The 12,444-nt window shown below is 34.1% G+C and overlaps 1 protein-coding gene across 7 annotated transcripts in view; it reads left to right on the top strand.

Annotated features, from left to right (window-relative positions):
- The window catches only part of NBEA (neurobeachin), a 460,815-nt gene that overhangs the window by 149,565 nt on the left and 298,806 nt on the right, over window positions 1-12,444 (top strand). For 5 of the 7 annotated variants that reach the window (XM_088067894.1, XM_088067885.1, XM_088067881.1 and 2 more), the window contains exons 24-28: window positions 793-946; window positions 7,546-7,569; window positions 10,042-10,222; window positions 10,838-10,968; window positions 12,229-12,336. In XM_088067894.1, coding sequence (XP_087924020.1) covers window positions 793-946; window positions 7,546-7,569; window positions 10,042-10,222; window positions 10,838-10,968; window positions 12,229-12,336 — 598 coding nt within the window. The remainder of the gene's footprint in view (window positions 1-792; window positions 947-7,545; window positions 7,570-10,041; window positions 10,223-10,837; window positions 10,969-12,228; window positions 12,337-12,444) is intronic. The other 2 variants (XM_088067905.1, XM_088067892.1) reach the window with 1 other exon arrangement.

The following is a 12,444-nucleotide window of genomic DNA, read 5'->3' as shown; positions in this document are numbered from 1 at the left end:
AAATAGACAATTTTTGATGTTTTGCTTTGGACAAGTTTATGGGAGGAGGTTGTATTTTGTGTTCAGCTAATGCTTGAAGGTTAAAGTTCAGATTGTATCTTTTCAGTTGAAGTCTTTAATTTTTGTTGGCTGGCTAACAACAAATGTTGCTTTGGGGAAGGACCATACTTATAGACTGCATTCCTCAGTATTTTTACACAGGAGTTTTATATTTTTGGGGAGTGACTGTTTCATAGGACAATTGCTCACCAATTAGGAATTGCTGAGATTTCACCTACTCTTACACACATCCGTGGCTTCCAGAGCTATTATTAATGCTTGGTTTATTATCAGTTAACAAAGTTAATATGAAATCAAGTTATGGCCATGTTATCAAGTTTCTCCTTTAAAACCATAGTAGGTGTTATTACCCTTAGCTGTTATCAAGGGTTCTTCAAATGGCACTGGTGCAGCATGGTGAACTCAATATGAAATAGTTGCTTTCCTGCTGCAGAAACAACTCCACTGCTTTCAGCAGAACTGCCTGTGAAGTACTGGATGATAGGAATAAAAGGTTAGAAGATGTTCTCAGCTGAGTATTTGAATATAATCCTGTGAAAAAAGAGATAGCAATCAATTTGTTCATTAAACTAGCCTTGTTGATATTTTTAGGCAATTTACATGCAAAGTTTTTTAGACCAGATTTTTCCTTTTTATCAAAGAAACATTCACAATATGGTTGCAAAGAACGTATTTATCTAAAATTTATTTTAATTGTTTGTTTTTAATCCATCTTTTCTTCCATCCTTACAGTCACTCCACAAAGTCTGTGATGGACTTTGTCAATAGCAATGAAAATATTATTTTTGTACACAACACAATACACCTCATTTCCCAGATGGTAGACAATATTATTATTGCTTGTGGAGGAATTTTACCATTGCTGTCAGCAGCCACATCCCCAACTGTAAGTACAATATTTCCACCTAGTGGTCGTATTAGAAATTGTTGTTAATAATGCAAACCGCTATTTTCAGCTGACCCTTCTTTAGGGACTCCTGCCCCCTTTCTGCTAATTCCTTCAAAAATTTTAATTTATGATCAAACTGTTACACTGTGATATACAGAGTGTTTATAACATTTTGCATTTGAAGTGCTAATTTTATCAGAAAAGCAGTACATAGTGAGAATAATATCTCATTGTTATTTAATATTTCATTTAAAGGGATGACCATTAGGATAATGATTCCTGTAATAAAACAGCATGCTTTATGATGTCTACTCATTGATATTCATAAACATTTTTTGCATGGCCACTATTAGTTTGCATGCCAAATGAGTCATCCCCTCTCTGCTGTGTTTACTTCTTCCTTCAGTAGGTCCTTCCCCCTTTTTTTTTTTTAATCTTATATTGAAAATAACTGATACTTTTATCCCCTGAAAGGTGTAACTTCTTAGCAGATTAAAGCTCAGGCAGGCAGAGTATCATCACTAAAAAGGGAGGAATATTTTATAAATACTGCATTATTGACAAGAGTAATTATGTTATTCGAATGGGATGCCTTGTCTGTGCATTTAATATTTGTGACTATTTCTTTCATACTAAATGTCATCTTCACCATACTGCAAAAATTATCTTTGGTTAATATTGGTATTTGAAAGGGGAGACAATGAGACCCAGGAAAGACAAAGACACTCTTCTGAAAAAATGTAGGTAATAGGCACTGGAGACTGCAAATGAGATTTGCAATAAAATCTCAAATCATTTTTTCTAGACATTCAGCTATTGAGATTACTTTTTTCTTTACTGTTACTTCTAGTTAAATATTTTTTTGCAGATTTTGAGTGGTATGAATGTATATGCTGTCAATTTGCTAAGCATTAATGTGATTTTCAGACAGGCAATTAATGATAAAATGCTGTCTCTTTACTATTTTCAGTGTTAAATGGAAAAATATTTGCTATAAACAAATACATATAAGTTAAAAACTACAATTAATGTCTGTAGTCAGAAGAATAATATTAAGGTCCTGATTTTGCAGGTGCTTCACTGTAAATATTTACAAGTATGAGCAAGTTCATACTGAGCCATCTTGAAACACAGGCTGCACTATCATTCTTTAGAGGAAAGGACATTGGGGGATGTTTTCTTAAAGCAAACATTTTAGGCATCATTTGAAAATGATGGTGTTTTGACATTTTTATATAAAAATATAAAACAGGCATAACATCAATTAGGCTTCACTTCCACTGAATGCTATTTGTGGGTTTTAACTCTTGTCCTGGTTTATGATACTGCAGAACCATTTTATGGAATAATAATTTTGAGGTTCACCATTCCCCTCTATTTATTTTGGATAATATATATGTGTGTGTGTGTGTGTGTGTGTATAGACAGTTACCTGACACAGCTTTAATAATTACATATCCATTTGTTAAAATACTGTGTGTCAATACTGCCTTGCTCAGTAGCAATGATTTTTATGCACTGATACGAAAGACTACATTTTCAAATTTGGGTATTATGCCCACATTTCTCCACTATATGGGGACTGTGTGTCTTATGAACACTTGAATGCTTAATTTTACCATCTGTCTAGGTCAATAAAATAAAAATAAATTGTGAAATAGAGTAATTCACTTAAAGTTTGGTTTCTGGCTTCAAATTGAATGAATCTTACTATGTCAAACTAAAAAAAAAAAAAGGATTCTTCCTGACCATTCAACTCCATTCCTGTTCCTCATTGCCCATCCATAAAGATTAAAAAGAAGGTGGATTGATTCATCACTGTGACAGATATGAACAGTGCAGCTCATCTTCCCTTCTTAGAGCAGGTGCTCTCCCTCAGTCTTGTTCTGAATCACAGTTTCGAAGGGAGCAGATGTCCTGCTGGGTATCAGACCACTTGTGAATATCCATCATATGATGAATGAAAAGAAGTTTCACACTGATTCTCAGACTTCTAATGCTTGTGCATCCTTGAACTGCTATGCAGAAGTGGATGGATTGCTGTTTCAGAATGTATTTCTTCTCAGTCCTGAAAGGGCAAAGTAGGCCACTGAAAGCAATCAGTTACAAAAAGCTGTCTCGCCCTCCTCCTTCCAAAAGCTGCTAATGGGAAGAGAGAAGAGGTTTGAAATTGGAAGATTGATATGACATTTCCACTGCATAAAAACACTTACAGCAGGCCTGCTACTAGACACTTCCTGCCAGATTAACTCTTAAAAGGGGAAAGGACCTGTAAGCTTTCTCCCTCACTGATCCAAAGACACACAGAATCACAGAATGTCTGAGGCTGGAAAGGAGATGCGGGAGGTCACCTGCTCCAACACCCATGCTCAAGCAGGGCCATCTACATCCCGTTGTCCAGGACTGTGTTGAGACACCTTGTCTCTGAGGATGGAGACTCCATCACCTCCCTGAGCAATTTGTGCCAGTGCTCAGTCAACCTTTCCATGGCAATGTGTTTCTTGATTTCCATGTGGAACCTACTGTGTTGTAATTAATTACATTAATGAATAACTTTCTATCCACAAGGTACAGAGTTCATATCCCTTCCAACCCCAACCATTCTGTTAGTCTGTGTAGTTCTGTAATTGAAGCCAGGCGTTAGAAGTCCACTCAAGCCATATTGCACTGCTCTTCCAAAAAGAAGCTGTCTGCAGGCTACATAAGCTGCCTCCCTGGGTCAGCCCATGGGCCCATTTGCTTTAGGATTCAGCCACCAACAGTGACTGTTTGCAGCTTACATCAAAATTCAGAACTCTGAGCAAGCACATTGATTGCTCGAATAACACTGTTTCAGCATTTAGGACTTGAACAACTAGAGAGGATGTTTGAGCTGTCATATTTAATAACCACTGAGGAATTCATCCTTCTAGACTTTATCTAATCTTTTTGAAGCTACTTACGCTTTTAGCTTCCATAATATCCTATGGCATTGAGCCTGACAAAGCAATTATATAACCTTCAAAGCACTTCTTGTCTTTGTTTTACTTAAGCCTGCTTAAATGCATAAAGTCACTATGTACTTTACTGTTTATACTATGAAAAGAGTGGTTAATCATGTCTTTATTCAGTTCCATATCCTTTATGACTTTGTAGGATTGAGTCATACCCCCTGGTGTACCTGTTTGAATCCACACCATCTTCCTGTTGTTTAGTTTCTGATCCTCCATATCTCTGTTCTGAGGAGCTTTTCTGGGTTGTCAAAACCCTGACATTTTGTAGATCCTGTAGAATACATATATTCAATTTATCAACAAGTGTAAGCTCATTTTTACTGAATTTTACCCTTCTTCACTTTCATGAATGGTGGCACTGATATTCCCACTGAAGATCTTTTGGGGCCCATATTGAAATTTTAAAGTAGTAGTTCTTACTTATTTCATTTTAGTATCTTTTATTTGTGGTATAGGTCATGTATTTACATCTTCTTATAGAAAATTAATTTACTTTTTAGTCTGCAATAATGAAACATGAAAGCAAAAAAACTATAGAACAGACAGTAAAGGTCATTCCACCCTTTAACTTTGGGATGACTGAAACAGGGATAGAATTCATGAAGAGATTAGGGTGAATCTCAGTATTCACTTGAAGTACATATATGTGGCCTAGATTTCTAGCCAATGGAGATCTACCCAACAGAAGCAAATGATTCAGATATCTCAGATGTAGACATCTACCAGATCCCTGTAGGGTCTGGCTGGAATGATTGTTAGCTTGGAGCTCAATCCAGTCTCTTTTCATGAGATAGCTTGTTTTCTAATGGAGAAAGACAGAAGCACACAGTTCCATTTTCAACTGTCTCACAGTCCTGCCTGTGCACAGCTCCTTGATTTCAGTGAATCAGTGGGAGTTCAAGCAAATCTGAGTTCATTCTGGGCCACTCCATCTTAAGCAGTCCTAAATTCTGCTGCAAAACTCTCTTCTCAACAATCTGCTATAGATTTAGCTGCTATTACGTGTATCCCATTGCCTCTGATTTTTCTAAAGCACTTCACCTATTTCTTATTAGTAGAACAGATGCTGAATATTACATGCTTGAATTAATTAAGTCTATTTGAAGAACAGAGCCAAGCATAAATTTAGCAAAATGACTTTCAGAATGCTAGAGCAATTGCAGTTTTGGTTTGGTTTTTTTTTTCTTTTGTACAACAGATTCTATATTGTGTTCTCTCCCTTGCTAGAAAAAAGTAGGACTGTCACAATTTACTTAAAAAGATGAATATTTGAAAAACTTCCCATTTCAAAAGACTTTTTCCTTTGCATAGTTCAGATTTGGAGAGAAATGGCAATTCTTCTGGGCTGGGTGGAAGATTACTGCATGATTCCTTGCCTGCTGTAGAATGAGCAGTCTTAACTATAGAATTCCCTCACTCTTGGAACTCTTATAATAGAAATCTACCTTCTATCTTGTGGGGTTTCTTTTTGTTTTCTTTTTGGTGTGGTTTGGGTTTTTTATTTGTTAGGTTGGTTTTTGTTGCATTTGGGTGGTTTTTTTTGTTTGTTTGTTTTTTTGTTTGGTGGTTTGGTTTTTTTGATCCAGACTAGGATGATCTGAATAGAAAACTTTAAATGTAAATAAAAAAAATTAAAAAAAGAGAAAAGAAAAGGAAAAAAAGTCATCTTTCCTGTAAATAAACCACTGACAAATGGGGAACTCAAGAGTGCAGAGGTTATATGTTTGTATGGCATACAGGGCAAAGTTTACCAAAAAAAGTAATTCACAATAATCTATTCCCACAATTTTTAATATTTTACTCAATTTCATTTTTACACTACTCTTATCCCAGGGTCTGTACATGGGCTTGCTTTAAATGCTGGTGTTTTTAAAGTGTTGCCAATTGTATATATGAAACAATCTGAAATTGAATCAAATATTAACAAAAAATATGAGCAGATTTTTTGGTTTCAAATATAATCTGTAGTGTCTTCTAATTTTAATTCTGATGTCTAGTATATTAAATTGGGAATATTAGATAATTCTGCTACAATTATGGGGAGGTCATAAAATAAAAAATACTGATTTCCTTTTATTTTCTCCTTTCTGTTGGGGATGTCTTTGAGGCTTTCTAAAATTAGCTACAATCATAAGGAAGACATTATTAAGATGCTGTGGAAGTGTGAAAACCAGGACCTGTAAGGGAAAAGGTTTGCAGAAGATGATTTCTGTTAATAGAAGCAGGTTTACAGATAAAGCATTTTGTGTACAAGCTAGCAATTGGATGTAATCACTGCTTGATACAAGGATGGCAGCTGTGGCAAGGATGTGAGGACATTAAGCAAAGCAAAAGTAAATTTGAGGAGTTTAAATATAAGTGACAATTCAGAACAAACTTCCAGAATTCAAAATATCAGCTTTTGAATTGTGATCTGAGAGCTGCTGGTGTTACATGAACTGACCACAAAACTCCATTAAACATTTAATGATGGCCTCATTAGTTCTGTGGATTAGAAGCTGAGATGTATGACCTGTGTATAGCATTAGTATTAGTTCAGGACTTCCGTTGTTCCACGGGTACTGCGTGGTCTACAGCAATTCTGAGGATCAAAGGTGATAAAACTGATATGAGAATCGTCAGCTACTAATTGAGAGATAATAGTCACAGGTTAATTCCCCAGCTGCATCCAACTACGAAAAGATGAAGACACATTTAAAAGCTGGTTGAGTGTGGTATTTACTGGCCCAAGGAGGAAGAAAACAGTTTGTTTCAGCTTCTTTTTCTTTTTGTTAGGTTAGGTTCTTCCAATGTCTAAATTGTAGCAATGATAACTGACATACTCTGAAGTGTCTTTCTATTTTTAAAACAGAAGCAGTGAAAACTTAAGAATTAGTTCCTAGCCCACTGTGATAATAGAGAAAGTGGTTCTACCTAAAACCAAGCCATAAAAATTTAACACACTATCTAATTGTGAACAATGGAATTTGAAGGTCATCTGAGTGTCTAAGTAAATCCTGATATTTTTTTTTTCTTGTGGCTCAAAACCAATGTCATACCTAGTTTGATACTGGTTTAGGTTTAAGACACTCCCAAATGTAATATTATAATGATCTATCTTGTAATGTATCCAAGGGAAGAGCATTATGCATGAGGAAACAGGTTGTTTGTTGTAATTCATATTTGTTTTTTCAAAGCAATTTAAACATATTTGCCTCCTCATAAAAGGATTAACTACTTTATTACATTTCAGTTGAACGGCTTGTTGTAAAATGCTCATATCTGTATAATTAGTTTAAAATTACTTTATTTTGCATTGCTTCAAAAAATTATCTACTACATAGAAGATGTACATTGCTTTGGAAGGATCAGTGTTTACATGAACTCTATAATAGTACAAGATTTAAAGTTTTCCTTGTGCATAGCTATATTTGACAAGTCTTTATTTTCAAATGTTCATGCTGAGCTTAAATGTTTTGCTGTTTTTAAATAGAAAATAAAAAAATGTATAATTCCAAGATATTAATTTGTTTCAATTTACCTTGTATTTTTAGTTAACTTAAATAATTTTCTTTTTCTTTTATTGTTGTGATCTGTTGTCTGTTTTGTCTGTTGCATGTCCAGGGTTCTAAGGTTAGTATTGCTGCTGTAAGTTTCAGTTTTTTGCATTTTCAAAAATACCTTATTTTTGATCATTTGATATTTTGGCTTTTTTTACTATTATTATTCTTATTATTATTTTCCTATATCATACAGTGGGATGTGAATAGGAGTATATTAGGTGTAGCAATTAACTTTTCCTACCATATCTCCCGTAATAACCTAATGTGTTGTAAATTATGGTGCGTGCTGTTAGCTCCTGACCTGCATGTAGCCAGGTCTGTAAGCTAATTTAAGTTATAAATGCAGTTGTCAGTAGAGAAACTCTTTATGTCCTGAGTACATTCACTGTAAGGGAGACTCTGTACTGCTCTTAAATTACACTGAGTAGTTATGGAATGGTGATCAGTTCACTTTTAAATGAGTTTTAGAGACAACACTATCTAAAATATTGGTGATACTAGAAGGCAGCTTGATCAATAATGGAGTATATTTTAGACACTATTACAATGCCAATGTGCTGTAATTTAACAAGTAGAAGTGATGGTAAGTTTAATGTAAAAAATCTTAGTCATTTATTTTCGTCCACGTAGCAGAATTTTAGGGAGATTTGTAAAAAAAAAATTTAAAAAAAGTTTCTTTTTAATTCAAAGTTTCCTAAAATATTGCTAAAATACACTAAAGTCTTACAGTAAGTGAATTTCATACATAACCTGCAAAAACAAAAAAGCAGTAGGTATTCTGAGAGGTTTAAGACTGTGATTGGCACAATACAGTTGAAACTTGATAAAAATCAACATCAGGCAGTCAACTGGCTGCAAGTGAGACTGATATTATTTCAAGCATAAGTTCAAAGTTCAAGTTTCCACAACCACATAAGAGTTTTTCTAGCAGACTGTTATGGCTATAGATTTTTGCAAATATATTTTCTTTGGATGAGTGCTTTTGAAAAATCTTCTTCCAGTCTGTTATAAAAAACCCAGCAACCTATTTTTCAAAATAGTAGGAAAAAATTACAAACTAAACAGTGGAGCCCTGGCCAAAGAAGGTAGGAGATAGGCTGAAAATCTTTCTTCTGAGAGTTGTCATTTTACTATTTTTCTAATATTATTAGGCAGTTCAGATAGATGACATCCCTTCCCAAATCACTCATGTGACCAACATGCTATATCCTTAAGAGAAGTTAAATGAAGAGCTATCTATCATTATGGTGACACATGCCACTTTGTATCTTTCATCTTTCAAAACAATTGTTTCCTTAATACTGTTTGGCACAGTTTTGTTTGGCACAGCACTTTTATAATTTTGATGTAAAAATATTCTTAAAAGTAAGCCATAGTCCTAATGATGTTTTAGGAGTATGGAAGTAAAGGATTTTTTTTTGTTTTCTGTGGTTTTTTATTTCCTTTGCAAGGAAATGATCTTGAGAGCACTATATATATATATATTTTATAAATACTTCTAAGCAAATTAATAAAAGTAGAGAAGCACAATGAAAGTACTTTTCAAAAGGACTAAACTGTGTGCTCAGAAAGTCTTGCAACTGGAAAGTTTATTGACAATCAGTAAGAATCCTCCACCTTTAAACAAATTTTAAAATAGTATTTAGACATACAATTCTGGATGAAGACAAGTATCATGCATGCCTGTTTGCAGTTTGCCTAGCTCCAGAGGTAAAAGTGTTAAAATAGATATTTATTTTCTGGATTAAGCTGGCTGTTTCCTCACTTATCCTTGCTGTTAATTACTTGAAGGCATTTGAAAACATGACTCTGGACATCTAAGTGTCTTTTCAGAGAAAAATATTTTAGCTTTCAGAAATATTGAGCTCATTCAGAAATTTTCTGCTGATTCCCACTAAGGAGAGTCCAACAATACTATAGGAAATAGGAAAAGGAAAGAAACAGCAGCTCTTTGGGACATGTGAGCTGCATGCCATCCCTTTTAACTTCCCCTCTCTTGTTGTTGTGAGGTAGCAAACATAATTGGAGAATTGGACTCTGTCAGGATTCTATATGCTGAAAAAAATTTCAGGGAAAATCGATTCATGGAGACAGAGTGCAAAACTGTATGTTTTTCCCACTTCACTCTCCACATTTACTTGTTTATCTAAAGGAGCATAAAGAAGTAAAAGGTATACACTAAGTAATTCCTTTAATCTGTTACCTGTTTGCGTAGCCTATGGAAGAACATAAGAATATGTTGCACCCTCTTTACACCATGCATTGTTTTATTATCTGCCCTTACTTTGTCTTTATGTAATTGCTAATAACTTTCTCATTCATATTAGACTTTTTCTCGTCCATTACAGCATGTAAACATAAATAATTTTCCCACTTTTCATGAAGCCTTACTTTGAATTTCACTCACAGCTTATGTTAGTGGTGTCAGTAGGAGATTTTAAAATAACTTCTCAGTCTTTCTGCCATTAAGCATAACAATTTAGATTTCTATGTGTATGTGCTGTCTTTATATTTCAGTTGTGTTCAAACTGTTTAATTCAATTATCTCCTTTTAAAGACTGAATTGGAAAATATTGAAGTGACACAAGGAATGTCAGCAGAGACAGCAGTAACGTTTCTCAGCCGTCTGATGGCAATGGTTGATGTACTAGTATTTGCCAGTTCTCTAAATTTTAGTGAGATTGAAGCTGAAAAAAACATGTCTTCTGGAGGTCTAATGCGACAGTGCCTAAGGCTGGGTAAGTCAGCAGACAGGATGTATTAAATAGTTACTTACAGATCAATGAGTTGCGATGGATCAAATAGTGACGTGTAGGAAAGGACCTTGTAGGTAGTGTTTGATGTGATAAAGTAAAAATCGCATTTATTATCGATTTGATACGTTTTTAAGGCCGATTCAATTTAGTCATAAGAAAGATATATCTGAAAATGTTCTTCCTCATGTATTTCAAGTTGTAAAAATACTAAATTTAAGTCAGTAAACAGCCAATTTTTTTTCTTAAAGCTGCTTTGATACCTCCATGTTGCAGTTCTTCTTATCCAAGTCTCCATGGATTTGTAGGACTTTGTTGGCTACGTAAAATAAAGAGTGGGATACTTGTGCAGACACTGTAGACCTCAATATATTTTGCAACAGTATGGCATTTATCTTCACTGTTTACTATTATTCATACCACTTATTATGTTACTGATAATTTTACTGCTCCTGGTATAAAATTTGTGAGCTATTCTCAATTCTCAATTTTTTAATCAAATTTTCAATTACTGCCTACTAGTAATCAGTGCTAATTGATGTTCTACATATAATTTTGAAAAAATATTCTAATTTGTCTCATTTTCATTTCTTCTTTTAGTTTGTTGTGTGGCTGTGAGGAACTGTTTGGAATGCCGGCAAAGGCAAAGAGAGAGAGTAAACAAGACATCATTAATTGGAGGTAAAACTCAAGATGCTCTTCAGGGTGTAACAGCATCAGCAGCAACCAAGGTAACTGAGCCTTAAGTAACCAACAGCAATGATGAAAAGTCTGAAACACCACTTTCTTAGATCATAAAATAATTGTAACTGCCTTCTCAAATATTTGGCGAAAGCTTAGGTTTTTCCTGTTAACTGGTTTATGGTAAAAGTGTGTGAGGAGGCTTATTTGAAAGATGAAAATCTTGATGCAGGAGTATGACTGGAGAAATTCCAACCAGCTTTTGCAGTCTTGCTTGGCCTTCTTGGAAAAACAAGTCCCCTTACTCACCTCTGCCATTTATACCTGCATAGATTTTTTTATTCCATCAGGGTACTCTCCAATTCGGATGAAATCCTGCAATTGCAGCTCTGTTGGTGGAATATCTGAGTTCCAATAGCTTCAACAGACCTTTGAGTACATATTAGGCATCAGTATTTACTATCTGCTTTTAGAAGTGAATTTTATTGGTTATTCAGTTACCACTGAGTTTTTAGTGTCATTAATTCATTCTTCTATTTTTAATTTTTTTTTTAGCTTTTTCACAGCTTTAAGACTTTACGGATACAGAAATTAAAATCTGAAATAATTCAGCGGGGCCCATGACTAAAATACAATACATTGCATGCTGTAAAGGATCCCTTCTTTTTCTGCTATTATATTTTCATTACTAAATCAGTATTTTTTCATCTCTAAAAACTTTTTCAAACAGTTTTTACAAAATTAGCTCCTTTCACAACATTATTTCATTAAATCTCACAAAGACATTATATTTTTCAATATTATCACATTCAATGCAAGGAAAATCACTATAAGAAGACTTTTAGGTGTTCAGACCTCACATGTAATACATTTTATTTTTTAAAGGAAGCATGCCATTTTGTGTTTTTTAAATAGTAACAGTTATTTTATAAGTAGTCTGCAGTAAGTCTCAGTAAAATTAACATTTATTTTTATATTTCTCTTTAGCATTTTCAAACATAACATGCATTTTAGAAATAATTTATTGTTCTGCTATGAAGCAACTGTAATCTGAAACAGACTAGTGAAAATTACTATCTTAACTCTGTCTAGAGATACAGTCATTCCAAGCTACTGGAAAGATGTAACAATTTATATCTAAGTAGTATTAAGACAGTAATTCAAAGCATCACTTTATTTCTATTTTTATCTGAGTATTATGTGGAATACCATCTAAGATTGATGTACGAGCTAAAACATATGTCAAATTAAGGTTCTAACAGAAATGCTTTATATTTTGAGATAACAAAAATCTCACTACTTATTTTTAGACTCCCCTTGAAAATGTCCCTGGAAATCTTTCTCCCATAAAAGACCCTGATAGGCTTCTTCAGGATGTTGATATTAATCGTCTACGAGCAGTTGTTTTTCGTGATGTGGTGAGTAATATGTGCTGTAATTCTTTCTTTTGAAAAATCATCACTTCTGTTTTGAAAGAGATTTTGATTGTACCTGAATTAAAAATATCCTTAATGTGTGGCACTTCA

This window comes from Pseudopodoces humilis, chromosome 2 (genome assembly GCF_049639895.1).
Source record: "Pseudopodoces humilis isolate 2021_Gansu_Grassland_sample_001 chromosome 2, ASM4963989v1, whole genome shotgun sequence".
NCBI classification, from domain to species: Eukaryota; Metazoa; Chordata; class Aves; order Passeriformes; family Paridae; genus Pseudopodoces; species Pseudopodoces humilis.
The sequence above is the reverse complement of the archived record's forward strand: the minus strand, read 5'-3'. Positions and strand labels throughout refer to the sequence as shown.